Genomic DNA, 23522 nt, shown 5'->3' on the forward strand with positions numbered 1-23522 from the left:
AAATGGTTTTTTAAAACTTCTGTTTTCTTTGAATTTTTTGATAGTCATTGGAGTAAAGTTGATTGACCATGTTGTGCTAGTGATTTAGTTATACATATCAACTCTTTTCAGATTCCTTTCCTATATAGGTTATTACAGAGTACTGAATAGAATTCCTTGTGCTGTATAGTAGATCCTTAGTGATTATCTATTGTGTGTGTGTGTGTGTGTGTGTGTGTGTGTGTATTTTTGTGTGTATATGTTAAACCCAGCCTCCTATTTTTCCCTCCCCTCCATCTTTCCCCTTTGGTAACCTTAAGTTTGTTTTCTGAAACTGTGAATCTCTCTCTGTTTTGTAAGTTCACTTGTATTATTTTTTGGATTCCACATAAAAGTGATATTGCACGATGCTTATCTTTGTCTGACTTATTTACTGTGATGATGTCCAGGTCTGTTCAAGTCACTGCAAGTGGCATTCTTGTTTGTTTATGACTAAGTAATAGTCAGTTGTAATATATATGCACCACATCTTTATTAATCTAGCGGTGGGTATTTAGGTTGTTTCTGTCTCTTGGCTATTGTAAATAGTTTGCAAAAAAAACATGGGATTGCATGTATCTTTTAAAAGTACGGTTTTCTCCAGATTTATGCCCAGGATTGCTGGAACATTCGGTATTTCTGTTGTTAGTTTTTCAAAGAACCTCAGTACTATTCTCCATAACGACTATTATCAATTTACATTCCCACCAACAATGTAGAAAGGTTACCTTTTCTTCACACCCTCTCCAGCATTTATTGTTTGTAGACTTTCTGATGATGGCCATTCTGACTGATGTGAGGTGATACTTTAATTAGTTTTGATTTACATTTTTCTAATAATTAGTGATGTTGAGCATCTTTTCATGTGTTTTGGACATCTGTATGTCTTCTTGGGAGAAATCTATTTAGATCTTCTGTCCATTTTTTATTGTTTTTTTTTTAATATATTGAATTGCATGAGCTGTTTGTATATTTTGGAAGTTAATCTCTTGTTGGTCAGATCATTTGCAAATGTTTTCTCCCATTCTGTGGATTGTCTTTTTTTTTTTTTTATGATTTCCTTTAAGTTTAATTAGATCCCCCCCCCCCCTTTTTTTTTCATTACTCTAGGAGGTGGATCCAAAAATATTTTCCTGCAATTTATGCCAAAGAGTGTTCTCATATTTCCTTCTAAGACTTTTATAGTATTCAGCCTTACATTTAGATCTTTTATCCATTTTGAGTATATTTTTGTGTATGGTGTTAGAGAGTGTTCTGATGTCATTCTTTAGGCGTAGCTGTCCAGTTTTCCCAGCACCGCTAACTGGAGAGACTGTCTTTCCCCCATTGTGTGTTCTTGCCTTCTTTGCCATGCATTCATTGACCATAGGTACATGGATTTATTTCTGGACTTTCAGTCCTGCTGATCTATAAGCCTGTCTTTGTGCCAGATACCATATGGTTTTGATTATTGTGTCTTTATAGTATTGTCTGAAGTCAGAAAGCTTGATCCCGCCAGCTCTGTTTTTCTTTCTCATGACTGCTTTGGTTTTTTGGGATCTTTTGTGTTTCCACATACATTTTAAGATTTTTTGTTCTAGATCTGAAAAAATGGTATAGGTAATTCAGTAAGGATTGCATTCAGTCATTGGATAGTATAGTCATTTTGGTAATATTGTTCTTCCAGTCCAAGAACATAGCATATCTTTCCATCTGTGTCATCTTTGATTTCTTTCATCATTGTTTTATAGTTTTCAGATTATAGATCTTCTGTTTCCTTATGTAGGTTTATTCCTAGGTGTTACTCTTTTTGATGCGATGGTAAGTGAGATTGTTGCCTTAATTTCTCTTTCTGATCTTGTGTTGTTAGTGTATAGAAATGCAGGAGGTTTCTGTGTATTAGTTTTGTATCCTGCAACTTTACTGAATTCATTGATGAGCTCTAGTAGTATTCTCGGGCATATTTAGGATTCTCTGTGTGTGATACCATCTCAGCTGCAAGCAGGGACAGTTTTACTTTGTTTCCAACTTGTATCCCCTTTTTCTTCTCTGATTCTTATGGCTAGGTCTTCCAAAACTGTTGAATAAAAGTGGCAAGAGTAGACATCCGTGTCTTGGTCCTGATCTTAGAGGAAATGCTTTCAGCTTTTCACTGTTGAGAATGATGTTATCTGTGTGTTTGTCATAATGGCCTTTATTATGTTGAGGTAGGTTCCCTCTGTGCCCACTTTCTGGAGAGTTTTTATCATAAATGAGTGTTGGATTTTGTCAGGAGCTTTCCCTTGCATCTATTGAGATGATCATCTGGTTTTCTTCAGTTTGTTAGTGTGGTATATTACACGGATTGATTTGTGAATATTGAAAAATCTTTGCATCCCTGGGATAAATCCTACTTGATCATTGTTGAATTCAGTTTGCTAGTATTTTGTTGAGAATTTTTGGATCTGTGTTTATCAGTGATACTGGCCATGATTTTCTTTCCTGTGATATCTTTTCCTGGTTTTGGTATCAAGGTGATCTGGCCTCTTAGAATGAGTTTGGGAGTTTTCCTTTCTCAGGAATATTTTGAAATATTTTCTGAAGGACAGATGTTAACTCTTCTCTAAATGCTTTCTGTAATTCACCTGTGAAGCCATCTGTTCCTGGACCTGTGTTTGGGAGCTTTTGGTTTTTTTTAATCACGGTTTCAGTTTCATTATTTGTTATTGGTCTGTACATATTTTCTGTTTCTTTGGCTCAGTCTTGGAAGATGGTGCCTTTCTGAGGCTTTGTCCAGTTCTTTTAGGTTATGCCTTTTATTGGCAGACACCTGCTTACAGTAGTCTCTTGTGATCCTTTGTATTTTATGGTGTCTGTTATAACTTTTCCTTTTTCATTTCTAATTTTATTGATTTGAGCCTTTTTCATTTTTTCCTTTTCTGGTTAAAGGTCCATCAATTTTCTTTATCTTTTCAAAGAACCAGGCTTTAGTTTTATTGATCTTTGCAATTATTTTCTTCATCCCTGTTGCATTTATTTCTGACCTGATCTTTATGATTTCTTTCCTTCTACTTTTTTGGTTTGTTTTCTGAAGTAAGATTGTCTTGCTTTGAACTTCCTTCTTGAAACTGCTATTGCTGCTTCATGTCGGTTCTGGATCGTCGTTTTCATTTTCACTTGTTTCTAGGTTTTTTGCCTGTTCAAAATAAAATAAACTTGTAGTCTACTTTTATTCCTCTGAATGTTTTTAGTTTTCTTATTGATTTAGTATTTAACAGTATGTCTTTGATTTGCAGATATATGGAGTCTGGGAGTGATCCTTTTCATGCTGGTGTGTGGGCAGCCACCCTTCCAAGAGGCCAATGACAGTGAAACGTTGACCATGATCATGGACTGCAAGTACACAGTGCCATCCCACGTGTCCAAAGAGTGTAAGGAGTAAGTGAAAATAATGAAAGTACACGTGCATCTTCGTTCATTTTAACTTTTGAACCCTTTTAACTTTCTACTCTTGGTAAGGGTGTTCTGGGAGTTAACCCCAGAATATGATTTGAAATTTAACGTTGGAGAACATAATGTGTTAGTCTGTGTTTCAAATAAGCTAGTTTTCAAGAAATGCATTATATGCCTCCTCGGCCTCCAGGACTGGTGGGTTACTTTCACTTGAAGAATTGCAGTAAGAACTACTTTCTGTTTTTGCTCCTGGAATTATTTAAAGCTCCAGAGAAGAGTTAGGGGATTTGCTTTCCTGAAATAGACTATCAACACACCATTTTTGGGTTTACAGAGCGTGCCTCATTTTATTCATGTACTCCTCCCTGCGGTTGACTAAGAGCTCTGTTTGGTTCGTGTGACTATAGGAAGAGTACATGCAAGCTGATTATTTGGGATTTAAAGTACTATATATAGCACTGTGATGTATATAGTGATAAATTCATAATGAAATGAACTGTTGGAAGTTCAGTATTTCGTTAAAGTTTTTAGTTTCTCCCATCATTATTTTTATATGAAGGAAAGTCTGATAGTTTGAGGAATCTTCTCTGCAAGTGGATCCCTATCTTAGGCCATGGTTAAGAACTTAGGAATTCAAACTCTCGAGATTCAAATACTAGTTTCTCCGTTTACTACTGATGTGAGAATGGTGGAACCTGCCTTACAGGGTTATTGTGGAAATGAAATGAATTAATGTATATAAAGCTGTAGCTGAGTCTTAGCACATAAGTAGCACTCAGGATGAGTGTTGGTGGTGAGTACCACCGTCGCCATCCTTATGCCCTGACTGCCACTGTTCTCTGTCCCAGGAAGCAGGCTGCTGTCTGTGGCTGTATGTTGTGTGTGTGTGTTAGATGTTTGTCTTTCAGGAGTGTCTTCATAGCCCCTTCTGAGAAAAAACAGAGTAAGATATTTTTATGATGACATATATCATTCAGAAGAACGGATAAAATGTATATGTGATAAAGTGAGCACCTTTGTACCCAGTAGCCAGCTCAAGAAAAGAAACAGTTCTAATATTTTAGAAGCCTCTTCTTGGCATCTCCTTCTCAGAGGGATTATCTTTAAATAATCATAGGACCAGTTTCTCCTTTTTCCTGTGTCAGTTTTGCTAAGTTTTGTTTTTTAAGGAACTTACCATTTTATCTAAACTATCATATTTCTTGGCCTCAAGTATTCATAACATCCTCTACTTATATTTTTAAAGCCCATAGACTAGTGGGTTTGCTGTCCTTTTTTCATTCTAGTATTGACTTTTTTGCCTTCTTCTATTTTTGCTTTCTCTGTTTTTGTCTTGATCAGGCCTGCCTGATGTTTGTTCATTTTAATGTTGCTAAGAGCTGTCTTTTGTTTTTCTTGATTTACTGTTGTATTTTTTTGCTTGTTTGTTTTATGCTACTGATATTCTTTTGTCTGTGTTATTTCCTGCTACCTACTTAATGGGCTAGTTCTTTTTTCCATTTTCTTACGTTGACTATTCCATAAATTTTTCTTTTCTAATGTAGTAGTTCAGCACCGTTTTACCTGCATCCCGCTAGTTTTGATTTATAGTCCTTTTGTTATTCAGTTCTGATTGTTGTCTAGTTTCCATGTGTTTATCTAACCCATTACTTTTAGAAGGATATTTTAAATTTCCAAACGTGTAAGAGTTTTACTAATCAGCTTTTTGTTATTCATTTCTAACTTAATTGCATTGTGATCCAAGGCTCGAGTCTATATGGTACTAGTTTTTATTAAATTGGTAAGGCTTGCTTTTGGATTAGCATGGAGTCAGTTTTTGTAAATAATCCTTTTATTCTGGAAAAGAGTGTACACTTTCTAATTGTTGGGGTCAGACTTCTTTATAAATCCTTAAGACTAAGCTTGTTAATTATACTGTTCAAAATTATTTAAATCCTTTCCTAGTTATTTCACTGCTTAATCTACCACTTGGTGAGATATTCTTCCACTGTGTAGAAAGGTATCATAAGCAAATAAAAATATTTATTACCCCCATTAATACAACACACTCAGCTTATTATTTTGTACTTGGAAGTCTGTCAGTTTTTGCTTTTGGTGTTTTGGGGGGAATAGTATTACATCCAGACAAGTTGAAAACTGTTGGGTCTTCCTGGTGAGTTGAACCTTTGCATCACTGTCTCTCTAACAATGCTTTGGGCCTTACAGTCAGTCTGTGTCATCTAGTTGTAGCTGATCACACCAGTCTTCTTTTGGTTAGCAGTCATGTGCTATATAGTTTTCCATTCTTTAAATCTTTTATTGTCTGGTTTTTAGGTACATATTTTGTTTTAGCCACTAGGAGCTAGAATTTTGATTGATACCATCTAACCATGTGAGCATTTTGTCTTTTAATTGGAGAGTCATTCGATTTATTATTGTACTCACTGATAGATGGAGATGTATTTGAAGTCTGCGTTCTTAATTTGCCATCCTGTCTTCAAGTTCTCGCAGTGGAACTTTGTTTCCATTGCATTTTTTTTTTTGATTGGGAGGTCAGGTTTCTTGTAAGTTATAGTCCCCACACAAAGAATTTGTATTCGCTTTCCTCCTGGTTACCCAGGGGCATTTCCACCCTGAAACCTCTTAAAAGTAACCTTTTCACTGTGTGTACCACACAGATTTAGTGTCATTAATTTGGACCACAAACCTGTGTGAGGACCAGCTTGTACCTAGAAGTTCGTAGAAGAAATTCCCCTGTCCCCCTCCACAGCAGTGTTGAGGCAGGCAGGTTTCCATCTTGACGTCTTAGCAGGAGACGTGTTTCTCACCTCTCATTCCTCCTCACGCTGAAGCTGGGTCCCAGCTCTTTGCTATGTTCTGGTTGTACTTCTCACCTTCGGGAGGCTCTGCACAATCATTATATTCTGCGTATATTCTGCTTTGAGTTACTCAGTGCAGAAGCAGGAAAAATCTGAACAAGGCCAGCTTTGTCATTTGCTCCCAAGAGTCTTACTTTTACTCTATTTTTACTTGCTGAGTAGTTCGTCCATCTCTCCGTCCTTCTATCTTTTCCTCCCTTCCTTCATCCTTCCTTCCTTCTTGCCAACACAATGCCCTTAAACAGAATATATGTCTAAAGGTAGATGACACTTCGGTCGCTTTGATCAGGATGGTCATTCATTCTTCTGGAAACAAGTTAGCTCAGCGCCCTGCTCTGTGTTGCTGGCTGTTGTATCGGGTTCTGGCGCCACTGCCCAGTTAACTCAGGGGCAGATGTTGATGTCTCGTGTTAATCCTAGATGATAGGAAACTGCATTTGTGTGTTTGGCTTCATTCTATCTGGTGGTTACAATTTTTTATTCTGTGAATCTGATGGCACCAAATTTGCTTCATTCCCATCAGCCCCACCATCAGCACTGGCGAACCTAATGAAATTGATGGTATAAGTTTAGGAAACAGTTTTGAAAAATACAGTAGCTCACCATTACTCATCCCTGCCAGGACTTTGCTTTAACAATGGACTTACCTTCCTTTCCAGCCTGATCACACGAATGCTGCAGAGAGATCCCAAGAGGAGGGCCTCTTTAGAAGAGATTGAAAACCATCCTTGGCTTCAAGGAGTGGACCCTTCCCCAGCCACGAAGTATAACATCCCGCTCGTGTCATATAAAAACCTGTCAGAAGAGGAGCACAACAGCATCATCCAGCGCATGGTGCTCGGGGACATAGCGGACCGCGACGCCATCGTCGAGTATGTCGGCGCTCGCCAGCACAGGGCCGAGGGGCTAGGGTTCTTGGGCTGGGCCCTTTATTTTATAAATAAGATTGTCTTAAAGTTTTGTTAATTTATTTATTTTTGGCTGTGCTGGGGCTTCGTTGCTGCGTGGGCTTTTCTCTGGTTGCAGAAAGCAGGGGCTGCTCTCTCGTTGAGGTGCATGGGCTTCTCAGATGGTGGCTTCTCTTGTTGAGAGCGCAGGCTCCAGGACTCTTGGGCCCAGGCTCAGGAGCTGCGGTGCATGCCTTGCTCCGAGGCATGTGGGGCCTCTGGATCAGGGAAGGAACCCGGGTCTCATGCATCAGCAGGCAGATTCTTTACCTCTGAGCCGCCAGGGAAGTCCTGGGCTCGCTCTCACTGTGTCCGGGCCTGTGGACGTGGTGTAACGGCTGGAGTTCCCAGTGGGCAGGGCTTACGTCACTTATCTCTGGAGCTCCTGGCCCCGGGCCTGGCTCATGGTTTTGTTGTCTTTTGCTTTTATTTTTTGTGCTAGTGAACGAGCAAACCGTCGCTAGTGGTGTCAGTGGGTCCTGTGGCTGCTCTCCCTTCTCACAGAGGTGAATTGGAGCAGACTGTTTTGTGTCCTGGTAGCTGCGCTGTCCATTGCTGGGTCCTCCTAACTCCTGGGTATCCCTCTGGTCCCCACAGGGAAGCAGGGGCAGCACCCCAAGTTCTTGAAATCAGGAGTTGGCCTGTCTGTCGTCGCACATTTTCATAAGTAAGGGTGTAGGGGCCCACAGCCAAGCCCGTCTGTGTGCACGTTACCAGAGTCATTGTGAGAAGGACCATACGACGTAACGAGACTTAGAAGATTTTACTGTCTGGCTTTTTAGAGCCTTTGCTACAGTAACCTGGAGCCCATGAGATGCACACATTAGTTATATTTTTTAAAAACCAAAGCCAGTTTTTTATAAACTATGAAGTTTGAAATCAAGGATAATATAAAGATACAGTTGCTTTAACAATGATTCATTTCTCTAAGAGGTCCTGTCTAAAAATATGAAGTGTTTTGCCAAGTCAAAAGTAATTTAATTCGTTGGGTGAAACAGTTGAGGATGATGGAACGAGGATATACTCTGGGGGGCTGCCCTCAAGGGGGCCACTCTGGCCTGGCTGAGTGCTCCGACCCAGGTGTCTGACCGCTGGGAAGAGGCGGATGCAGGCTGGATGTACCACTGCAGCGGGCAGGCTGTCAGGCTCAGCTCCCGGGTCTGGTCCATGAGAAGGGTGGTGTCTTTATAAAGGACGTGCATCTTTAGGGTATACTGGAAAGAAGAATTTATAAGAATAAACTCAGGCTCATGGTTTTGGTTTAAGTACAAATATCTGCAGGTTTCTGAGTGTGTTTTGAGTTTTCACAGATTGACCCGCAGCTACTGAAATGACCTAAACAAATGGAGAAGAGCAGGACACTTGCTCTTTTTGCCAAGGATACTCACTGTAGGAATGTGTAGAGAATGACTTTTCACTTTTGAGTGGATAAAAGGCTGTTTGCATCTCCTTGAATTGGCTTGAGTCTTAAATAAATACATGCAGTGGAGTCCTGTAGAACTGTTTAATTTAGGTAAATTCAATTATAAATCCAAAAGGAGGGACAATTTGAAGCCTCAGGTCTTCCCAGCTGTTCTCAGGCTAGTCTTGCCTGCTGCCCACATTATGAGCAGCTCCTCATTGTAGGATGCTTGCCGAATTCAAAGACACATTTGTCCATCCCCTTAAGACAAGCCCACAGCTTTATCTGGTGCTCAGTTGAGGAAACCCTCCGAGAAGCCATTCTGGTCCCAGATTTCCCCTCCATGTCTGGCTTCAGCATCTCTCTGCGTGGCCCTGGCTGCCCTCCTGAGCTGCGGCCCCACCGTCTGTTTTATGAGGAGCAGCCCCTGTATTGCCTTCCCGAGTGCTCCTTGTGTAAGTTCACTAATACACAGGGGCCTGAACAGCAGCATCGTGTGTTTCCGGGCCTTGTGGATCCTCGGTCGTACACCCCTCCAGTGTCTATCCACGGCGGGCGGGGGGCGGGGGCGCTGGCTGCCCAGTGGGCATGTGCCCAGCAGTGCCAGCCACATTGAGGACTCAGCACTACTTTTGAGGTGGACGTACCAATTTTATTTTATTCATAAATTTTATTCAAAGAAGGGGCTAATAACATGCTTTCAATAGATTAGTCATGCGTTAGTGTCTGAAAATGCCAGGAAATACCTAGTGTAAAAGGAAGAGCTTTTTCTAATTTTTCTCATTGATACTCGTGTTTGAGTGCACATTCATATAACTCAGTTCATAATTCTGTTGGAAGCAAGTAAGCCACTTTAGTAAACTTGACGGACATTAAATTTTTAGATAATGTATACATTCTTAGAAAGTTCATTATCTTTTCTTAAGCATCTAAAACTGACACCAGCTCAGTTGCCATCAGCATTTTGGGTTTTTCCTACTAACCGAGCATTTTTATGCAGTTGTTTCTTAGAGTTTTAAGAATGATCTACTACCAGCTTTAGTTTTTTTTTCGCCTTTTGTGGGGTTCCCCCCCACCCCTATAATTTTAAAGAATTCCAGGTCCTTGGATTTCATTTGGTTTTACTTAAAAAGCAAAAACTCAGTTGTGTTGTGCAAAATCAGACCTGCTAATGTGGCTTCTGCTCTCTCTCCCTTCCTTCCTCAGGGCCCTGGAAACCAACAGGTACAACCACATCACAGCCACTTACTTCTTGCTTGCTGAAAGGATCCTGAGGGAAAAGCAAGAGAAAGAAATACAAACCAGATCTGCAAGCCCTAGCAACATTAAGGCCCAGTTTAGGTGAGAAAAAAATCTTCACTGATTTTAGTAAGTTACCGTTTTGAAATAGCCACCTTTTCCTCAATGTTTCCTAAGTCTGGGGCGAGAGGATGAAGCGGTGACAGCCTCGCTGAGAGGCCCCGTGTGGGCTCCCCACGGGAGGGAGGGGCCGGGGTCCTTAATCACTGGGGCCGCCCTCCTCTCCTGGGCTCCGCGGGGACATGGGCTATAGCTGCTGGCCTGGCTGCGAAGACATCTGTGCAGAAGCAGCTTCAAGCTAGGGGGTGTCTGTCGCTATTTCTGTTCAACTCTTCCAGATCTGACATGTAATGTGTCATTTTCTTTTAAGTTTTATTACGGGAACAAGGCTGGGTTTTCCCTCAGTATCTGGAATAATTTTAGAAAGCCTACGGGGCCTCTCTGTGGCATGATATTATCTCAGGATTGCAGGAATATGACAGATCAGCTAGTTGATTTATTAGCTACTTCACCTTGGGAGTTCACCTAACCTCTGACTTGGCTTCCTCATCTGTGAAATGGGTGGAATAATGCTCTTTACTCCTTGGGGGTGTCATTGGGATAAACGAATTACTATCTGTGCGAGGTGGTCTGAACCGGCCTGTGTGTTCGCTGTCGCCGTTGTGGGCGTCCCCGCCGCGTCATCTTCGGCAGAGCAGGGGCCGCGCGCGTCTCCGCTGTGTTTCCCTTCCCTTCCTTCCCCAACTTTTTCCTGCTCCTCCTCTCCCGCTACCTGCCTACTCTTCTTTTTCTTCTACCATATTAGCTTTCCATTTAATATCAAAACTTGGGAAGGGTTACAAAAGGGTTACTTTTGTCACCATTATGAAAATTTATTTAGAATTTATCTTTGTTCAGATAAAATAATGAAATTATAGTGGAATTAATAGTGATTCAGAAACAGAAGGATGCTCTTGATTCTTAGTAATTCTCTACTTGTACATCTAACTATATATGAACATATGTGTATGAATATGTAATAATAAATTACTGTTTTAAAGAAGAGTACCATTGGATTTTAAATTACTTGCAGTCAGCTTGCCACGGGTAGGTTGTTGCTTGGGGTGGCACGACAGAGAAGAGACAAGAAAACATTCCTGGGTGACCAAAGACTAAATATTTGAAGTTTAGTTTAACTGGAAGATGAATTTGGTAGCTTCATTTATATCCTGGATGTTTTCTTGCATAACGAAAACCAGGCACTCTGTCTGGTGTCAGCTTGGGAAAGGACTGGGCCCCAGGGAAGGTGGGAACCTTGCACGTGGGACAAACCAGGAGGAGGTCAGTGAGCGGTTAGGGTCAGCCCAGCCTTGACCCGAGCCCTCCTGTGTGAAGAGCAGCATCACCGCGGGCCTGGGCTGGAGCCACTCCAGTGTTTGGGAGAAGGGAACATTTGCAATTGAACTGTTTTATTTTCAGTGGGACAGAACTCAATCTAAAATTGATCAGGCAGGTAAATGAATTAAAGTGGCTTTACTTTATTATAGAAATTACACAGCCAACAGTAGCTATAAAGAAGTATCAGCGCCTTCCATGCAGTCTCCTTTTACCCAGCTGGGGATTAGGGAGTGGAGGTGCTGTGGGGCCTGTCCTCCTCCTGGGCCCTGGCCTGCTGGCATGTGGTAGATGTCTGCTGACTTGCCTTGCTTCATTGTCAAAACCCCGGACCCTAACTCAGTTCCATTGCTGTGTGCGCCTCAGGCTCAGGGTGACCTGTGCAGAAACGTGGCCTGAGACAGGAGGCTGGTGTTAAGCGGCTGAGTTAGCTGTGGGTCCCTGGGTCCAGCCAGGGAAGGCCTGCCTGGAGAGGGTCCATTCTTTGTGTCCTGCCAGCGTAGGCTGGAAACACGTGCCCTTTCCTGTACGAGAGCCTTGAGAGGTCCTCCAGGAGCCGACCCTGTCCGTGGGAACTGTGCCGTCGGTGCAGCTCGTTGACGATTCTTGGTAGCAAGCTTTCTTGTCTCTCGTTAAGATAAGCTGTGATTTTCTCACAGTGTCATGCTTATTTAGTCCAGCACAGCATTGGACCCGGATATGTTCTTCGTAGATGTGAGCTATTTAACCATCTGATAACTCATGTAAATAAGAACCATTGGTTCAGAGTGATGGTGGAGTGGCCGGTACAGCTGCAGGGCTTTGCCTCTTGTTTCCGGGTGGGTTCTGTTGTGGGGGGAGGAGAGAATCCCCTCCAGTCTTTGCCCCGCCCCCCTCGAGAGGCCTGGCTGTGGCTCTGGGGGGTCTGACGTGCCTCCCACCACAGGGCCACCCCAGTGTTTGCTAGGGTGACATTTTGAGTGGTTGCTCTTTGAGGAATATATCCTGAAAGGAACGTTGGGTGCCATTTCTCAGGGCCCAAGGCTCACCTGGAGTTGGCACAGTTGTGTCGTGAGGACAGAGGACTTGTCCAGAGACGCTGCTTGACCTCAAAAACATTGAACACTCAGCTTCTGTAAACTACCAAGCAGTGAGCAGCAAACAGGCCCACTCCATCCTTGAGAGGAGGAAGCTCTGAGCTGGGGAAAAGAGGTCTGCAGTAAACGCCTATGGGTTCTTGTAAAGCTACAGCTTGGATGGGTTTTACGTCTGGGATAGCAGTTGGTGGGAAGCTCAGTGTCAGTCTAGCTGTGGCTGTTGCAGTGTCTCTGGTGTCTCTTCTCCTGGGCAGAGGGCCCTTGAGAGTTGCAGATGTTTATTCAAGAGAGGCTAGAGACCTCACTTTCAAAAGTTGTCCTTGGGCTACCAAGCAGTGTTCTTACTACTTGGGTGATTCTGGATTGGGAATAAAATCAAAGTTCAAATAACAGTAGATTTTGCTGTGCAGAACTCCTGTGTGGTCATTAAAAAATATATATATATATATAGAGAGAGAGAGAGAGAGAGAGAGAGAAGGAGCTTATGGGGTGCATAATTTAATTGCTGAAGAGATTTATATGTGCCAGTATTCACTGACTTTGCTCATCAGTAGTTTAAATCCATTAAACTATTTTTATTTTTTTACACACCAACTTTTTACACCACCCTGTAAAATCTGGAGGACTAGAAATTGCCCGTGAATTTTTTAGCAATAATATATACCTACAAAGATTGTGATCTAAGACCAGAAGGAGCAGAACCTGTGTTCAGGTTTGACTCTGGCGATAACTCCCTTGCACTTTTAAAAAGGCTTTTCTTGTGGTGTAAAACACTTATGTAGAAGAGATGTTTGCCCCCTTCTGACAGCTGTGATGAAGTTCTCATTTGGTCACGAAGCCGGAACCTCAGCCCCATGTGAGCACATACTCTAGTGTCCTCGCAGTGCCTTCAGGATGTCGAGAGGGTTTGCAGGGCTGCTGCTGCTTTTTGTTGCTTTCGTTTTCTTCATGTCTGTGGCTTTCCTCCCAGTGTTTTATATATAAGGTACTTGAGTCAAGTCTACGTATTATTTCATAGCTTTTCCTTTTTTTTTCAATATAGGCAGTCCTGGCCAACCAAAATTGATGTGCCCCAGGACCTTGAGGATGACCTCACGGCCACTCCTTTGTCCCACGCGACTGTCCCTCAGTCTCCTGCTCGGGCCACCGACAGTGTCCTCAACGGGCACAGGAGCAAAGGCCTGTGTGACTCGGCCAAGAAGGAGGACCTCCCCGAGCTGGCGGGGCCCGCGCTGTCCTCGGGGCCACAGGCCGGCCTGAAGCCCGCGGCCAGTGGGCGGAAGTGCCTGTTCCGGGTGGAGGAGGATGAGGAGGAGGACGAGGAGGACAAGAAGCCCATGTCCCTCTCGACCCAGGTGGTGCTGCGCCGCAAGCCGTCCGTGACCAACCGGCTGACATCCCGCAAGAGCGCGCCGGTGCTCAACCAGATCTTCGAGGAGGGGGAGTCGGACGACGAGTTCGACATGGACGAGAACCTGCCGCCCAAGCTGAGCCGCCTCAAGATGAACATCGCCTCCCCGGGCACGGTGCACAAGCGCTACCACCGCCGGAAAAGTCAGGGCCGTGGCTCCAGCTGCAGCAGCTCGGAGACCAGCGACGACGACTCGGAGAGCCGCCGGCGGCTGGACAAGGACAGCGGCTTCACGTACTCCTGGCACCGCCGGGACAGCAGCGAGGGGCCCCCGGGCAGCGAGGGCGACGGTGGCGGCCAGAGCAAGCCGAGCCGCGGCGGCGGGGGCGCGGACAAGGCCAGCCCCAGCGAGCACAGCGCCGGCGGCGGCGGCCCCACGGGGGGCTCGGGTGGCGCCCCGGGCGGCACGTCGGGCAGCGCGCGCCGCTGCGCCGGGCCCGGCTCGTCCACATCCACGCAGCTGGCCGCGCGCGGCGCCGGGGAACTGGTGGAGAGCCTCAAACTCATGGGCCTCTGCCTCGGCTCGCAGCTGCATGGCAGCGCCAAGTACATTCTTGACCCGCAGAGCGGCCTGTCCTTCTCCAGCGTGAAGGTCCAGGAGAAGTCCGCCTGGAAGATGTGCATCGGCTCCACCGGCGGTGCGGCGTCCACCCAAGTAGGGGGCGGCATGAAGTTCTTCTCCGACCACGTGGTGGACACCACTGCGGAGTTGGACCGGATAAAGAGCAGGAACCTGAAAAACAACGTGCTCCAGCTACCTCTGTGCGAAAAGACCATCTCTGTGAACATCCAGCGGAACCCCAAGGAGGGGCTGCTGTGCGCCTCCAGCCAGGCCAGCTGCTGCCACGTCATCTGAGCTCGGCGTGCCTCCTGCTCAGAGCGGCCAAGACCGGCTCACTCCACTGGTCCCCCTTTCGGTTTTACTCTCTTAAAGCCGCAGTTATTTATTACTTTCTCGTTGTTCGCCTGACGACGTGACAAATGCATGGTCTTTGTGCATGCTGCTAGACACTACTTTTCTTTTCCAGCTGAAAAGTCTCGTGTCATTTTTACATTTATAATTTTAATGTGGATGATCAGGATTAAATTAAAATGTATATTTGGAACCTAATATCCATGGAGCACTTAGAAATTTGATGTTCTGCACTTAACTTAGAGAAAATGCTTTTCCTTGTGAAAAATCTAAATTCCCGCCCCGACCTTCAGTGACATGGGAACTCCGTGCTCTGAGGCATACTCTGGTGTCTGAGACAGAACCAAAGCAATAACCTTGTGATGCCGATAGGCCTGGAGCCTGCAGGCGTGGGGTGCCCAGCCTCCAGGGCCTGTGCGGAGCAGAGTGCAGCAAGCGTCTGCACCGACAACCGTAAAACCATGATTTCAGCATAACCCACACCTGTTTGTCTTAAGCTATAGTGTGAAAACAGTTTGGGCTCTTAAAATTTAACTGAAAAAGATGTTCTTGTTTTGTACTAGGTGAGAAAGTACATAGATTCATAAGGCAGCTTCCTCCGCAGTGGTCAGTCGCAAGCAGACAGTCTCATTTTGTAATGTGGTAACGTGAACTGAAGATGTCTCAACTTGACTTCTAGAGTGTGTGTCTGTCTAACAGAACAAAAGGATGCTTGGTGTAAATTCCCTTGAGGAGGGCGTACCCCAGGCTTCCTGGACAACCATGTAGGTAGAAGAAACGCTAGGGCCTAAATAACGTGGAAGCAAAGGTGTTGGCAAAGTCAAAACCCCATTAAAAAAAAAAATTTTGGCATTTGATTTTTAGGACTTTGATAATTAGGTTGTCTGTTGGTAACTTCCATTCTTTTATGTCCTTTAGCTCAACTACCTATGGGAATTGGCTGATTAAAAAGATTAAAACGGTTGAATACACAAACAGCCAACAAAAATGCACAAAGCCTGCTTTGTTTTTTCTTTTTGTTTTTTGCTGGAAGTGTTTTTTACCTTACCTTCCTGCCAGAACAATAATCAAAGAACTCTTGCTTTAAAACTACTCCTGTACAAGACTACTCTTGACCAGATAATCATCTTTCGTGGCTTTTATCTTGTAGGACACAGTATCATTTTGGGAAGGGGCGAGATGCTACTTTTTCTTGCTGTGCCCAGAGGGTCTTAAAAGCAGCGCTTAGTGACATTGGTTATAGGACGTGGCCGGTCCCTCTGGCTTTCGCACACTCCCCAGCGTCCGTCCTGTCTGAGTGACGGTTGTCTGGTCTGTAGAGTGGGCGGAGCAGCGAAGGACAGCATTCCACTGGTCACGGTTTCTCCAAGTGTACACCGACTCTGCTACTTTAGGATTCATGTATTTTACTCGGAACTCTGAATTTCACAGTATGCTTACTAACCTAAGTAAAGATGATACTCAAAATACCTATTTTACTTTCTAGACCTAGACTAGATAACGTTTTAAGCTACAGCTCTAGTTCATTGTGATGTTTATAATTGAAAGCTATGAGAATAGATGTGTGGGTGAAGCCATAGAACATATTTGCTTGAAATTTATTGAGCAGGGATCTTATAAAGGGCCAGAAATAAGATGTGTGGTTCACATAGATAGTGAGCGTAACATCTGTATTAAACGTCAGAGAGAAGTTTATAAAGGGCATTGGCAATAAACTCTTTGTTGCAGCTGTTTTCCAAGTAATGTAAATACTTTTTCCTGTGATTATGTATAGCCTTGGAATGGCACCTTTTAACTAACCCGTATGTGTTTGGTTTTCAATCGTTTTTTATATTCAAATGTATATATGGTGCTCACTTTTAGGATCAGCAGTGTTGACCATTATGCTGCATAGCTGTATCATAGCCTTACTAGTCGTGTGTGGTTGGTTGGCCCTCTGGGTAGACAGATGTTAGTCTGCGTGGCGTCTTACCCCTTGTTCATCAGTGAATGACTGTGCATGTGTTGTATGTCATAGTATGTCGTCACATAAAAGGGAGGGAGCAAATAACCATTATGTTAAGATAATATTGGACCAAATGACTTACTTGCTCTAAACAGTTTCTTGTACCCCTTAACCTGTCTTCAGAAGTTGCAGAGTTACAGTAGTGTGTAAATTAAATATTGTGGAAAAACAATTAGTCTTGTATTTTCTGTATGTGTGTGTGTATATATATATATACATTATATATATATATAAAATTATGTACTTCTGGCAATTCTATCTGTATTTAAAGTTGTGACAATCTTGACACCGATTTTAAGAATAGCCGTGAGACTGAATCAAATTAAAGATGTCCCTTCCAAGTTAGAATCGATGTGTGTTAAGAGGGTACAGAATTATCAGCTGATTTTGGCTGGTTGCTTCCACTGCTGGTTGATTTTCCTCATTGTATAAACATTGACAGGTATGTGACAAATGGGAAAAAACAAAGTCCAAATAATAAAGTGGCATATTGGTGTTCAGCAATATAAACTGTCCCATGTTCTGTTTCTTCTCATGAGCGCAGCTGTGTGTAGCCCTGGCCTGGGTTAGACCGACGCTCTACATGCTGTGTGTGCGCCTGCTTCGCCAGATGTGACTGGAAAAATGCGATCGTGACTGTTCTCACTTTAAACTCGTGACCACAAGTCTCAGGTGGGTGTCAGGACTGTCCCTTAGTTAAACTGTATTTCCCCAGTTACCTGCTTTCTTCACTCGGCCAGTCACTATCCTCCCGATAAGTAAACCAGAGCAGCTGTAAGCGCCCCGAGCCCCCGTCTCTGTCTGCCGCCTTGCCGTGTATTCGCGCGCCCTGTTGTCCACTTGCCCGGCCCTTCTTCCGGTGGGGTGATTCCGAGGCAGCTGCACAGGCGTCAGGGCGCCAGACCCGAGTACGTCGCCATTCTTTTCTTCGCCTTGCACCATCAACCTTTGCTTTTCCACTGGATCGTTCCTAACAGCAAACAAACACGATTTTATCCCCCTTTCGTGTTTCTGCTCTCCCTCTAGCTGTTGTCCCTTTTCTCCTTCCATTCTCCTCTCTGAACCCTTCCAGCCAGGCAGGACTGCTGTCCCTGTACCAAAACTGCTTTGCTCAAGGTCAGCAGTGACCTCCTCCCTGTGCTAAACCCAACAGTCAATTTTTAGAAACAGCTTTGAGATGTAATCCACATACCACATAATCCACCTATTGACATTGTACAGTTCAGTAGATTTTAGTAAATTAGAAGAGTTGGGCAACCATAAGCCCAAAAAGAAACCTTGTACCCTTGAGCACATTCTCCCTTTATCCTCAACTTCCAGCCCAGCCTCAGCCAGACAAACCCTGATCCAGTGGTGAGTTCCAGTCCCATGTCAGCGTTTAATAAGCACTTGTCCTTGCAAACTCTGCATTGCTCAGGACCCGACTTCTTGCTGCTCTTCAGTCTGCTAGCTCCACAGTCTCCCAACTGCTAAACTCGGAGTACCGCAGGATTCAATTCTGGATCTTTTCTATATCTACACACAGTCTCTTGATGATCCCATTCAGCTTTGTGCTGACAGAAAACCTGAAATACATTTAGCCCACATCTCTTGACAGGAACGCCAGATTCCAACTACCCATGTGATTTCTCTCCTTAGATGCATCTGATAAGCACCTCAATTTGTACAACTTCCGAACGCCTTCCTAATCCCCCTCAAATCTTTACCCTTTCCTAATGCTTTCCATCTCGTAAAACACAACTTTGAACCTTCATTTGTTCTGCACAAGTCAGATATCTTGGTGTCAACACTCACTGTCTGATCCCAGCATCTAATCCATGAGCACATCTTATTTATCATCCAAATGTTGACACGTCCCTGCCACCACTTCTAACGTTCTGCTCCGTGACACCATCAGTACTCGCCTCTAAAGAGTTTCGCCAGTTTTGCCCGTGTCTCTCTCCTCCATTCAGCACTGTGAGTGATCCTTCTAAAAGCTAAATCATGGCATGTTTTAAAAGGTGTTTAATTTACAAATATTTGAGGATTTTCCACATAAAGTTCCTAATTTCTAGTTTAACTGTTTTAGTCAGAAGTTGTCCTTTGTGTAACTTAAATTTTTTACATTTACTTAAATTTGTTTTATGGCCCCGCTCCTGGCCTGTCTTGGTGAACGCTGACGTGAGTGCTTGAGGAGTCCTGCTGTTGATACAGTGTTCTGTGTGTTCTGTCAGTAATTAAGTCGGTTGACAATGGTATTCATGTCTTCCACATCCTTACTGATTTTCTGCCCCATATAAATTACCGAGACAGGACTGTGGACGTCCAACTGCAGTGGTGGCTTTGCCCGTTTCTCCTTTTAATTCTACCAGTTTCAAGTTAAAATTTTGAAGCTCTGTTGTTAGATTGAAGATTGTTGTCTTCTTGATGAATTGATCCCTTTCATCATTAGAAAGTGTTCTTCTTTATTCCTAGTGAGTAATTCTTTATCCTGGAGTCTGCTTTGTGTGATAATGATAGAGCCGTTCTCTCTCTTTTTTTAACTTAGGGTTAATAACCCTATCTGTATCTTTATATTTAAAATGAGAATTTTGGGGTTTTTTTGGCAGTCTTTTTATAAAAAGCATGTAGTTGGGTCTTGCTTTTTTGGTCCAGTCTGCAAGTCTTTGCCTTTGATTTAAAGTAGAGGTCCCCAAACCCTGGGCCACAGATGGGTACCAGTCTGTGGTCCTTTAGGAAAAAGGCCACACAGCAGGTGAGTGGTGAGCAAGCAAGTGCATTTGCTATTTATAGCCTGCCGCTCCCCATCGCTCACGCTACCTCCTGAGCTCTGCCTTTTGTCAGATCAGTGGTGACCTTAGATTCTCGTAGAAGTGTGAGCCCTACTATGAACTGCACACTCACAGGATCTAGGCTGCCTGCTCCTTACGAGAATCATCATCAAACCATCCCCCCTCAGCCTCCTCGCCAGTCTTTGGAAAAACTGTCTTCCACGAAACTGGTCCCTGGTGCCAGAAGGCTGGGGACCACTGATTTATTCAGACCAGTTAGCTTTAGTGTAATAGTAGGTGAGTGTAAATCCATCTTCTAATTGTTTTCTACTTGTCTCATCTGTTCTGTTTTTCTCTTATTTACTGTCTTCTTTTGGTTTAGCACTTTTTATTGGCTAATTGGCTATATGCCTCTCTTAGTTTTTTTAGTGGTTGCTGTAGGAGTGGGGGTGTGTGTGTATTTTTTTTTTTAAGGTAGACTGAGTTTATACAAATGTAATCTACCTTAAAATAATGCTCCTTATAGAACATAATGTTACAGCTCTACACTTCCATTTTTTTCCTTTTTTGTTGTCAGTCATTTTATTTTTATATTTGCACACACGAGTTTGTTTTAGGCAGTTTTCTTTTTAAGAGATGAAACGGGGAACGTCTTATTGCCAAAATCTTTGTTGTTTCCATCACTTCATTTTCTTGTAAAAATCTGCATTTTGGTATCTTCCTTCTGCCTGTAGAACTTTAAATTTTTAATATTACAGGTCTGCTGATCGCTTTTGCTTGTCTGAAAACGTATTTTTACTTCACTTGTGAAGGATGTTTTCATTGGATATAGAATTCTAGCTTTTTCATCGCAGCGCTAATCACTGTGAATTTCACTTTGTTGAGTGCTGGATTTTGTACTCAAGTGAAAGGTGCTGGGTTTCATTTTGGCATGGGGTTATTTGGAGCTGTTCTAGTTTGGGTCTTGCATTTCAAGTGTTAGGACAGATCCAGAGGGGTCTTTTAGGACTGACTTGCCCACGACGGAGGCAGTGCCCTTCTGAGCAGTCCACCGAAGTTCTTTCCACCCTGGCCGGGGAGCGTGAGCTTGTCCCAGCTTCGTGTAAGTTCTCAGTGTTGGTCAGCCTCCAGCTTCAGGTAATTTTCTACCTGAAAACATGTATTGATTGGCACTCAGTCATAGGCCACAGATTCTGGTGCTCGCTCACTCCTTGTGCAGCAGGAGACGCCAGACTTCAGGCCCCTTCTGCCCTCCAGCAGGGATTGGGTCCCTCAGAGCTGTGGGCCTGGCGAGGGATAGTTGAGAAAGGGATGGTAGGATCTGGTCTTTCTGGAGCTAATAGAAGCCAGGCACATAGTGACCGCTGGGGAGTCACTTGTACTCCGGCCATCTCTCTCCCAGCAGTGCTAAAGGTTGGCAAGTAAGAAGAGGAACAAACCAGAATCTTGGTCCTTGTGAGTTCATGATGCCCTTGGGGAAGAAACAGGGCTTTCAGTTAGCACCAGATGCCCATCTGACGTGGTGACGTCTCAGGGCCCCTGTTGTGAGGTGCTGTGAGAGTTCCAGGAATGGGGGAGTCAGGGAGGGGGTGCGGGAGGCAGAGGGGAGGAGGGCGGGGAGTGCAGAAGAGGAGCTGGGCAGGATTCGAGTCCAGGGTTCCTGTGTGAGCCACGGGGGAGAGAAGAACCACCCATTGTTCTCCTTGACTGCTTTATCCCTTCACAGGGACTCCAGAATTTGTGGATTGGGGGCCTGGAAGAACCGGAGGACCTGGGGGCACGGCTAGAAAGTGTTGCTGGGTGGGAACACCGGCGTTCGGGCGGGAAGAAGGTGGAGTCAGCACCCCACTCACTCCGGGAGCCCTGCTTATCAGAAGGGCCCTGTCTTGGTTTAATGCTCTGTTCTTAAATTATCTTGAGAGTCTTGACACTTTTTAAGAGGGCCTGTGTGTTCATTTTGCCCTGGGCCCTGCAGGTTACGTACCACGCCGAGGGGTTCGGTCTATATTCTGCAGGTATGAAGGAGGGGGTCTCAGGCGCGAGGATGGGAGGCTTTGGCAAGAGCAGAGTCCCACAGAGAGCAGCCGAGGCTAGAGACAGAAGCCCGGGAGCCGCCTCCTGTGTGGGGCTGAGGAAGCCTGAGGACGCCAGGAGTGGAGGCCACAGAGCGGGGAGCAGCAGGTGAGCGCTGAGGCCATGGCCGGCAATGGGGTGAGCAGGCTGGGCGGCAGCACTGCCCGAGGCGGAGCAGAGCTAGTGGGCGTGGGAGGGGCCGGGGTGGAACAGCGAGCGTGTGGGCGTTACTCTGAGCGCCCCCGGAGAGGGAGGGGAAGGCCGGCCGTGGGGGCACTGGGTCTGCCCGTGGGCACGGCGCTGATCTCACCCCAGAGCCTGCCCCTGGGGTGCCTCCTGCTCAGGGACAGATGAGACGGTGGTTGACCTCTGATTTTCCAGAAGGCTGGGCCAAGCCCTGTTAAACCTCTGGGCTATGGGGTCCATTGTGAACCGCACTAGAGCTCCTACATAGCAGATTTCTGTGCATCTCATCACCTAATTCCTGAATTGTCCCAAATTCGGTGACACATGTGGTCCTGAGGGAAGCACGTTACCCTCGTGAAGAGAAGGATCTAGATGCGGGGCGGGGAGACCTGGTCTCGCAACACGTCCTGGGGGTTCCAGCGGCTGAGGCTTCCCTGGGCCCCGCCATCTGGGAGCAGATGGCTGAGGAGCGGGTCTGGGCCTGGGAAGCTTGTGGTGTTGAGAAAGCAGTGCCATGTTTTGGAGTTGTGTTCTGGGGTTGGAGGGACAGCAGCCACTGTCATTGGCTCCTCAGCTTCCCTTTAGGGTGGAAGCCCTTGTTTTCCATGTTTATAGCCAGACAGCTATGTAAAGGGCGGCGTGGAACTGTCTGCACCGTGATTTTCCTGGTACTGAGCGAATGACCGTCTTCACACCCTGGGCTGGCCATGCAGGCCTGTGCCTGTGCTAGGGGCGGGGCTGTCGTGCTCCCCCCGGAGCGTCCGCAGACCTGGACTTGGCTGGCTGTGCCTTCCCTGCGTCCTCCCACAGGAGGTGATGGGTAGTGGCAGGAGCCATGTTTCCCTGTCCCCGAGGGAGTTCACCAGCACCCAGGAAAGTCTGGAGAGGAGGCCACGTGTAGTCCACGTGATCTGTGCTGCAGCTCAAGGCAAAACACCACTGTCCCTCTTCTGGTCAGTTGATGGCTAAGGCTCACAGACCCCTGAGCAGGGAGCCCAGCACCCCCTCCCTCCCGCAGGATGCGGCTCCGCCTGACCCGCCCAGATAGCCAGGGGCTTCCAAGGGGTCGTGGGCAGTGTGGGTCATCCAGTGACGGAAAGTGAACGGCAAGTCTCTTTGATCCGAGAATCCCAGGCCAAACTGCCAAAACCCCGTACCTCAGGCCTGGGTGGTGGCACCAAGCGTCGCTCTGATCAGGAGCAGGTTCTCTTGGGTCTGCAGCTATATGCTGAGGCCAAGCTGCTGATGCCAGCCTTGGCTGGGGCTCCTCCTCACTTGCTAGGCCTCCTGACTTGACTCTTAGAAAGCTGGGATGAGCAGTGTGCCCACCCTCCCCCAGTGCCTACTCCTGCACGTTGGAGTAGGCAACGAGCAGCTCACCGTTGCTGTCCTTGTGGGGCTGTGAGTTAAACCAGGTTAGGAGGCATCTGGAGCCCAGGGTTCCTGTTCTCGTTGCTCGTTTCCTTCCGGAAGTGGGGCTGGAGCTCAGGGTCAGGACTGAGGAGAGAGCTGAGCTGGGCTGTGCACAGTCCTGGCCATGCTGCTGAGAGTTCGGGGAGGTCACTGAGGTCCCTGTGCCCCAACTTCATCTATAAACACAGACGGGAGGAGGAAACCGGAGCTCGGGGGGCACACCGAGGACGGCAGGGGCTCCAGACTGCCAGCTTCACGGTAGGGCTTGGCATGCCTAACCGTTTGCTTCTGGTTTCGTGCCTAAAATCAGAGGATAAAAATTTGTTCTCAGATCTTTGTTCTGTTTTGGAGCTGCTGATGGGGAGTGAGTGTGGCCACCAGTGGGG

The 23522-nt window shown here is 45.5% G+C and overlaps 1 protein-coding gene across 7 annotated transcripts in view; it reads left to right on the top strand.

The window, feature by feature from the left end:
- SNRK (SNF related kinase) overlaps positions 1-17224 on the top strand; it is a 66215-nt gene extending 48991 nt beyond the window's left edge. For all 7 annotated transcript variants that reach the window (XM_070776181.1, XM_070776182.1, XM_070776186.1 and 4 more), the window contains 4 exons: positions 3273-3414; positions 6947-7159; positions 9843-9977; positions 13428-17224. In XM_070776181.1, the coding sequence (XP_070632282.1) occupies positions 3273-3414; positions 6947-7159; positions 9843-9977; positions 13428-14652 (1715 nt within the window). In that variant the 3' untranslated portion in view covers positions 14653-17224. The remainder of the gene's footprint in view (positions 1-3272; positions 3415-6946; positions 7160-9842; positions 9978-13427) is intronic.
- The last annotated feature ends 6298 nt before the right edge of the window (positions 17225-23522 follow it).

This window comes from Bos indicus, chromosome 22 (assembly GCF_029378745.1).
Source record: "Bos indicus isolate NIAB-ARS_2022 breed Sahiwal x Tharparkar chromosome 22, NIAB-ARS_B.indTharparkar_mat_pri_1.0, whole genome shotgun sequence".
Taxonomy (NCBI): Eukaryota; Metazoa; Chordata; class Mammalia; order Artiodactyla; family Bovidae; genus Bos; species Bos indicus.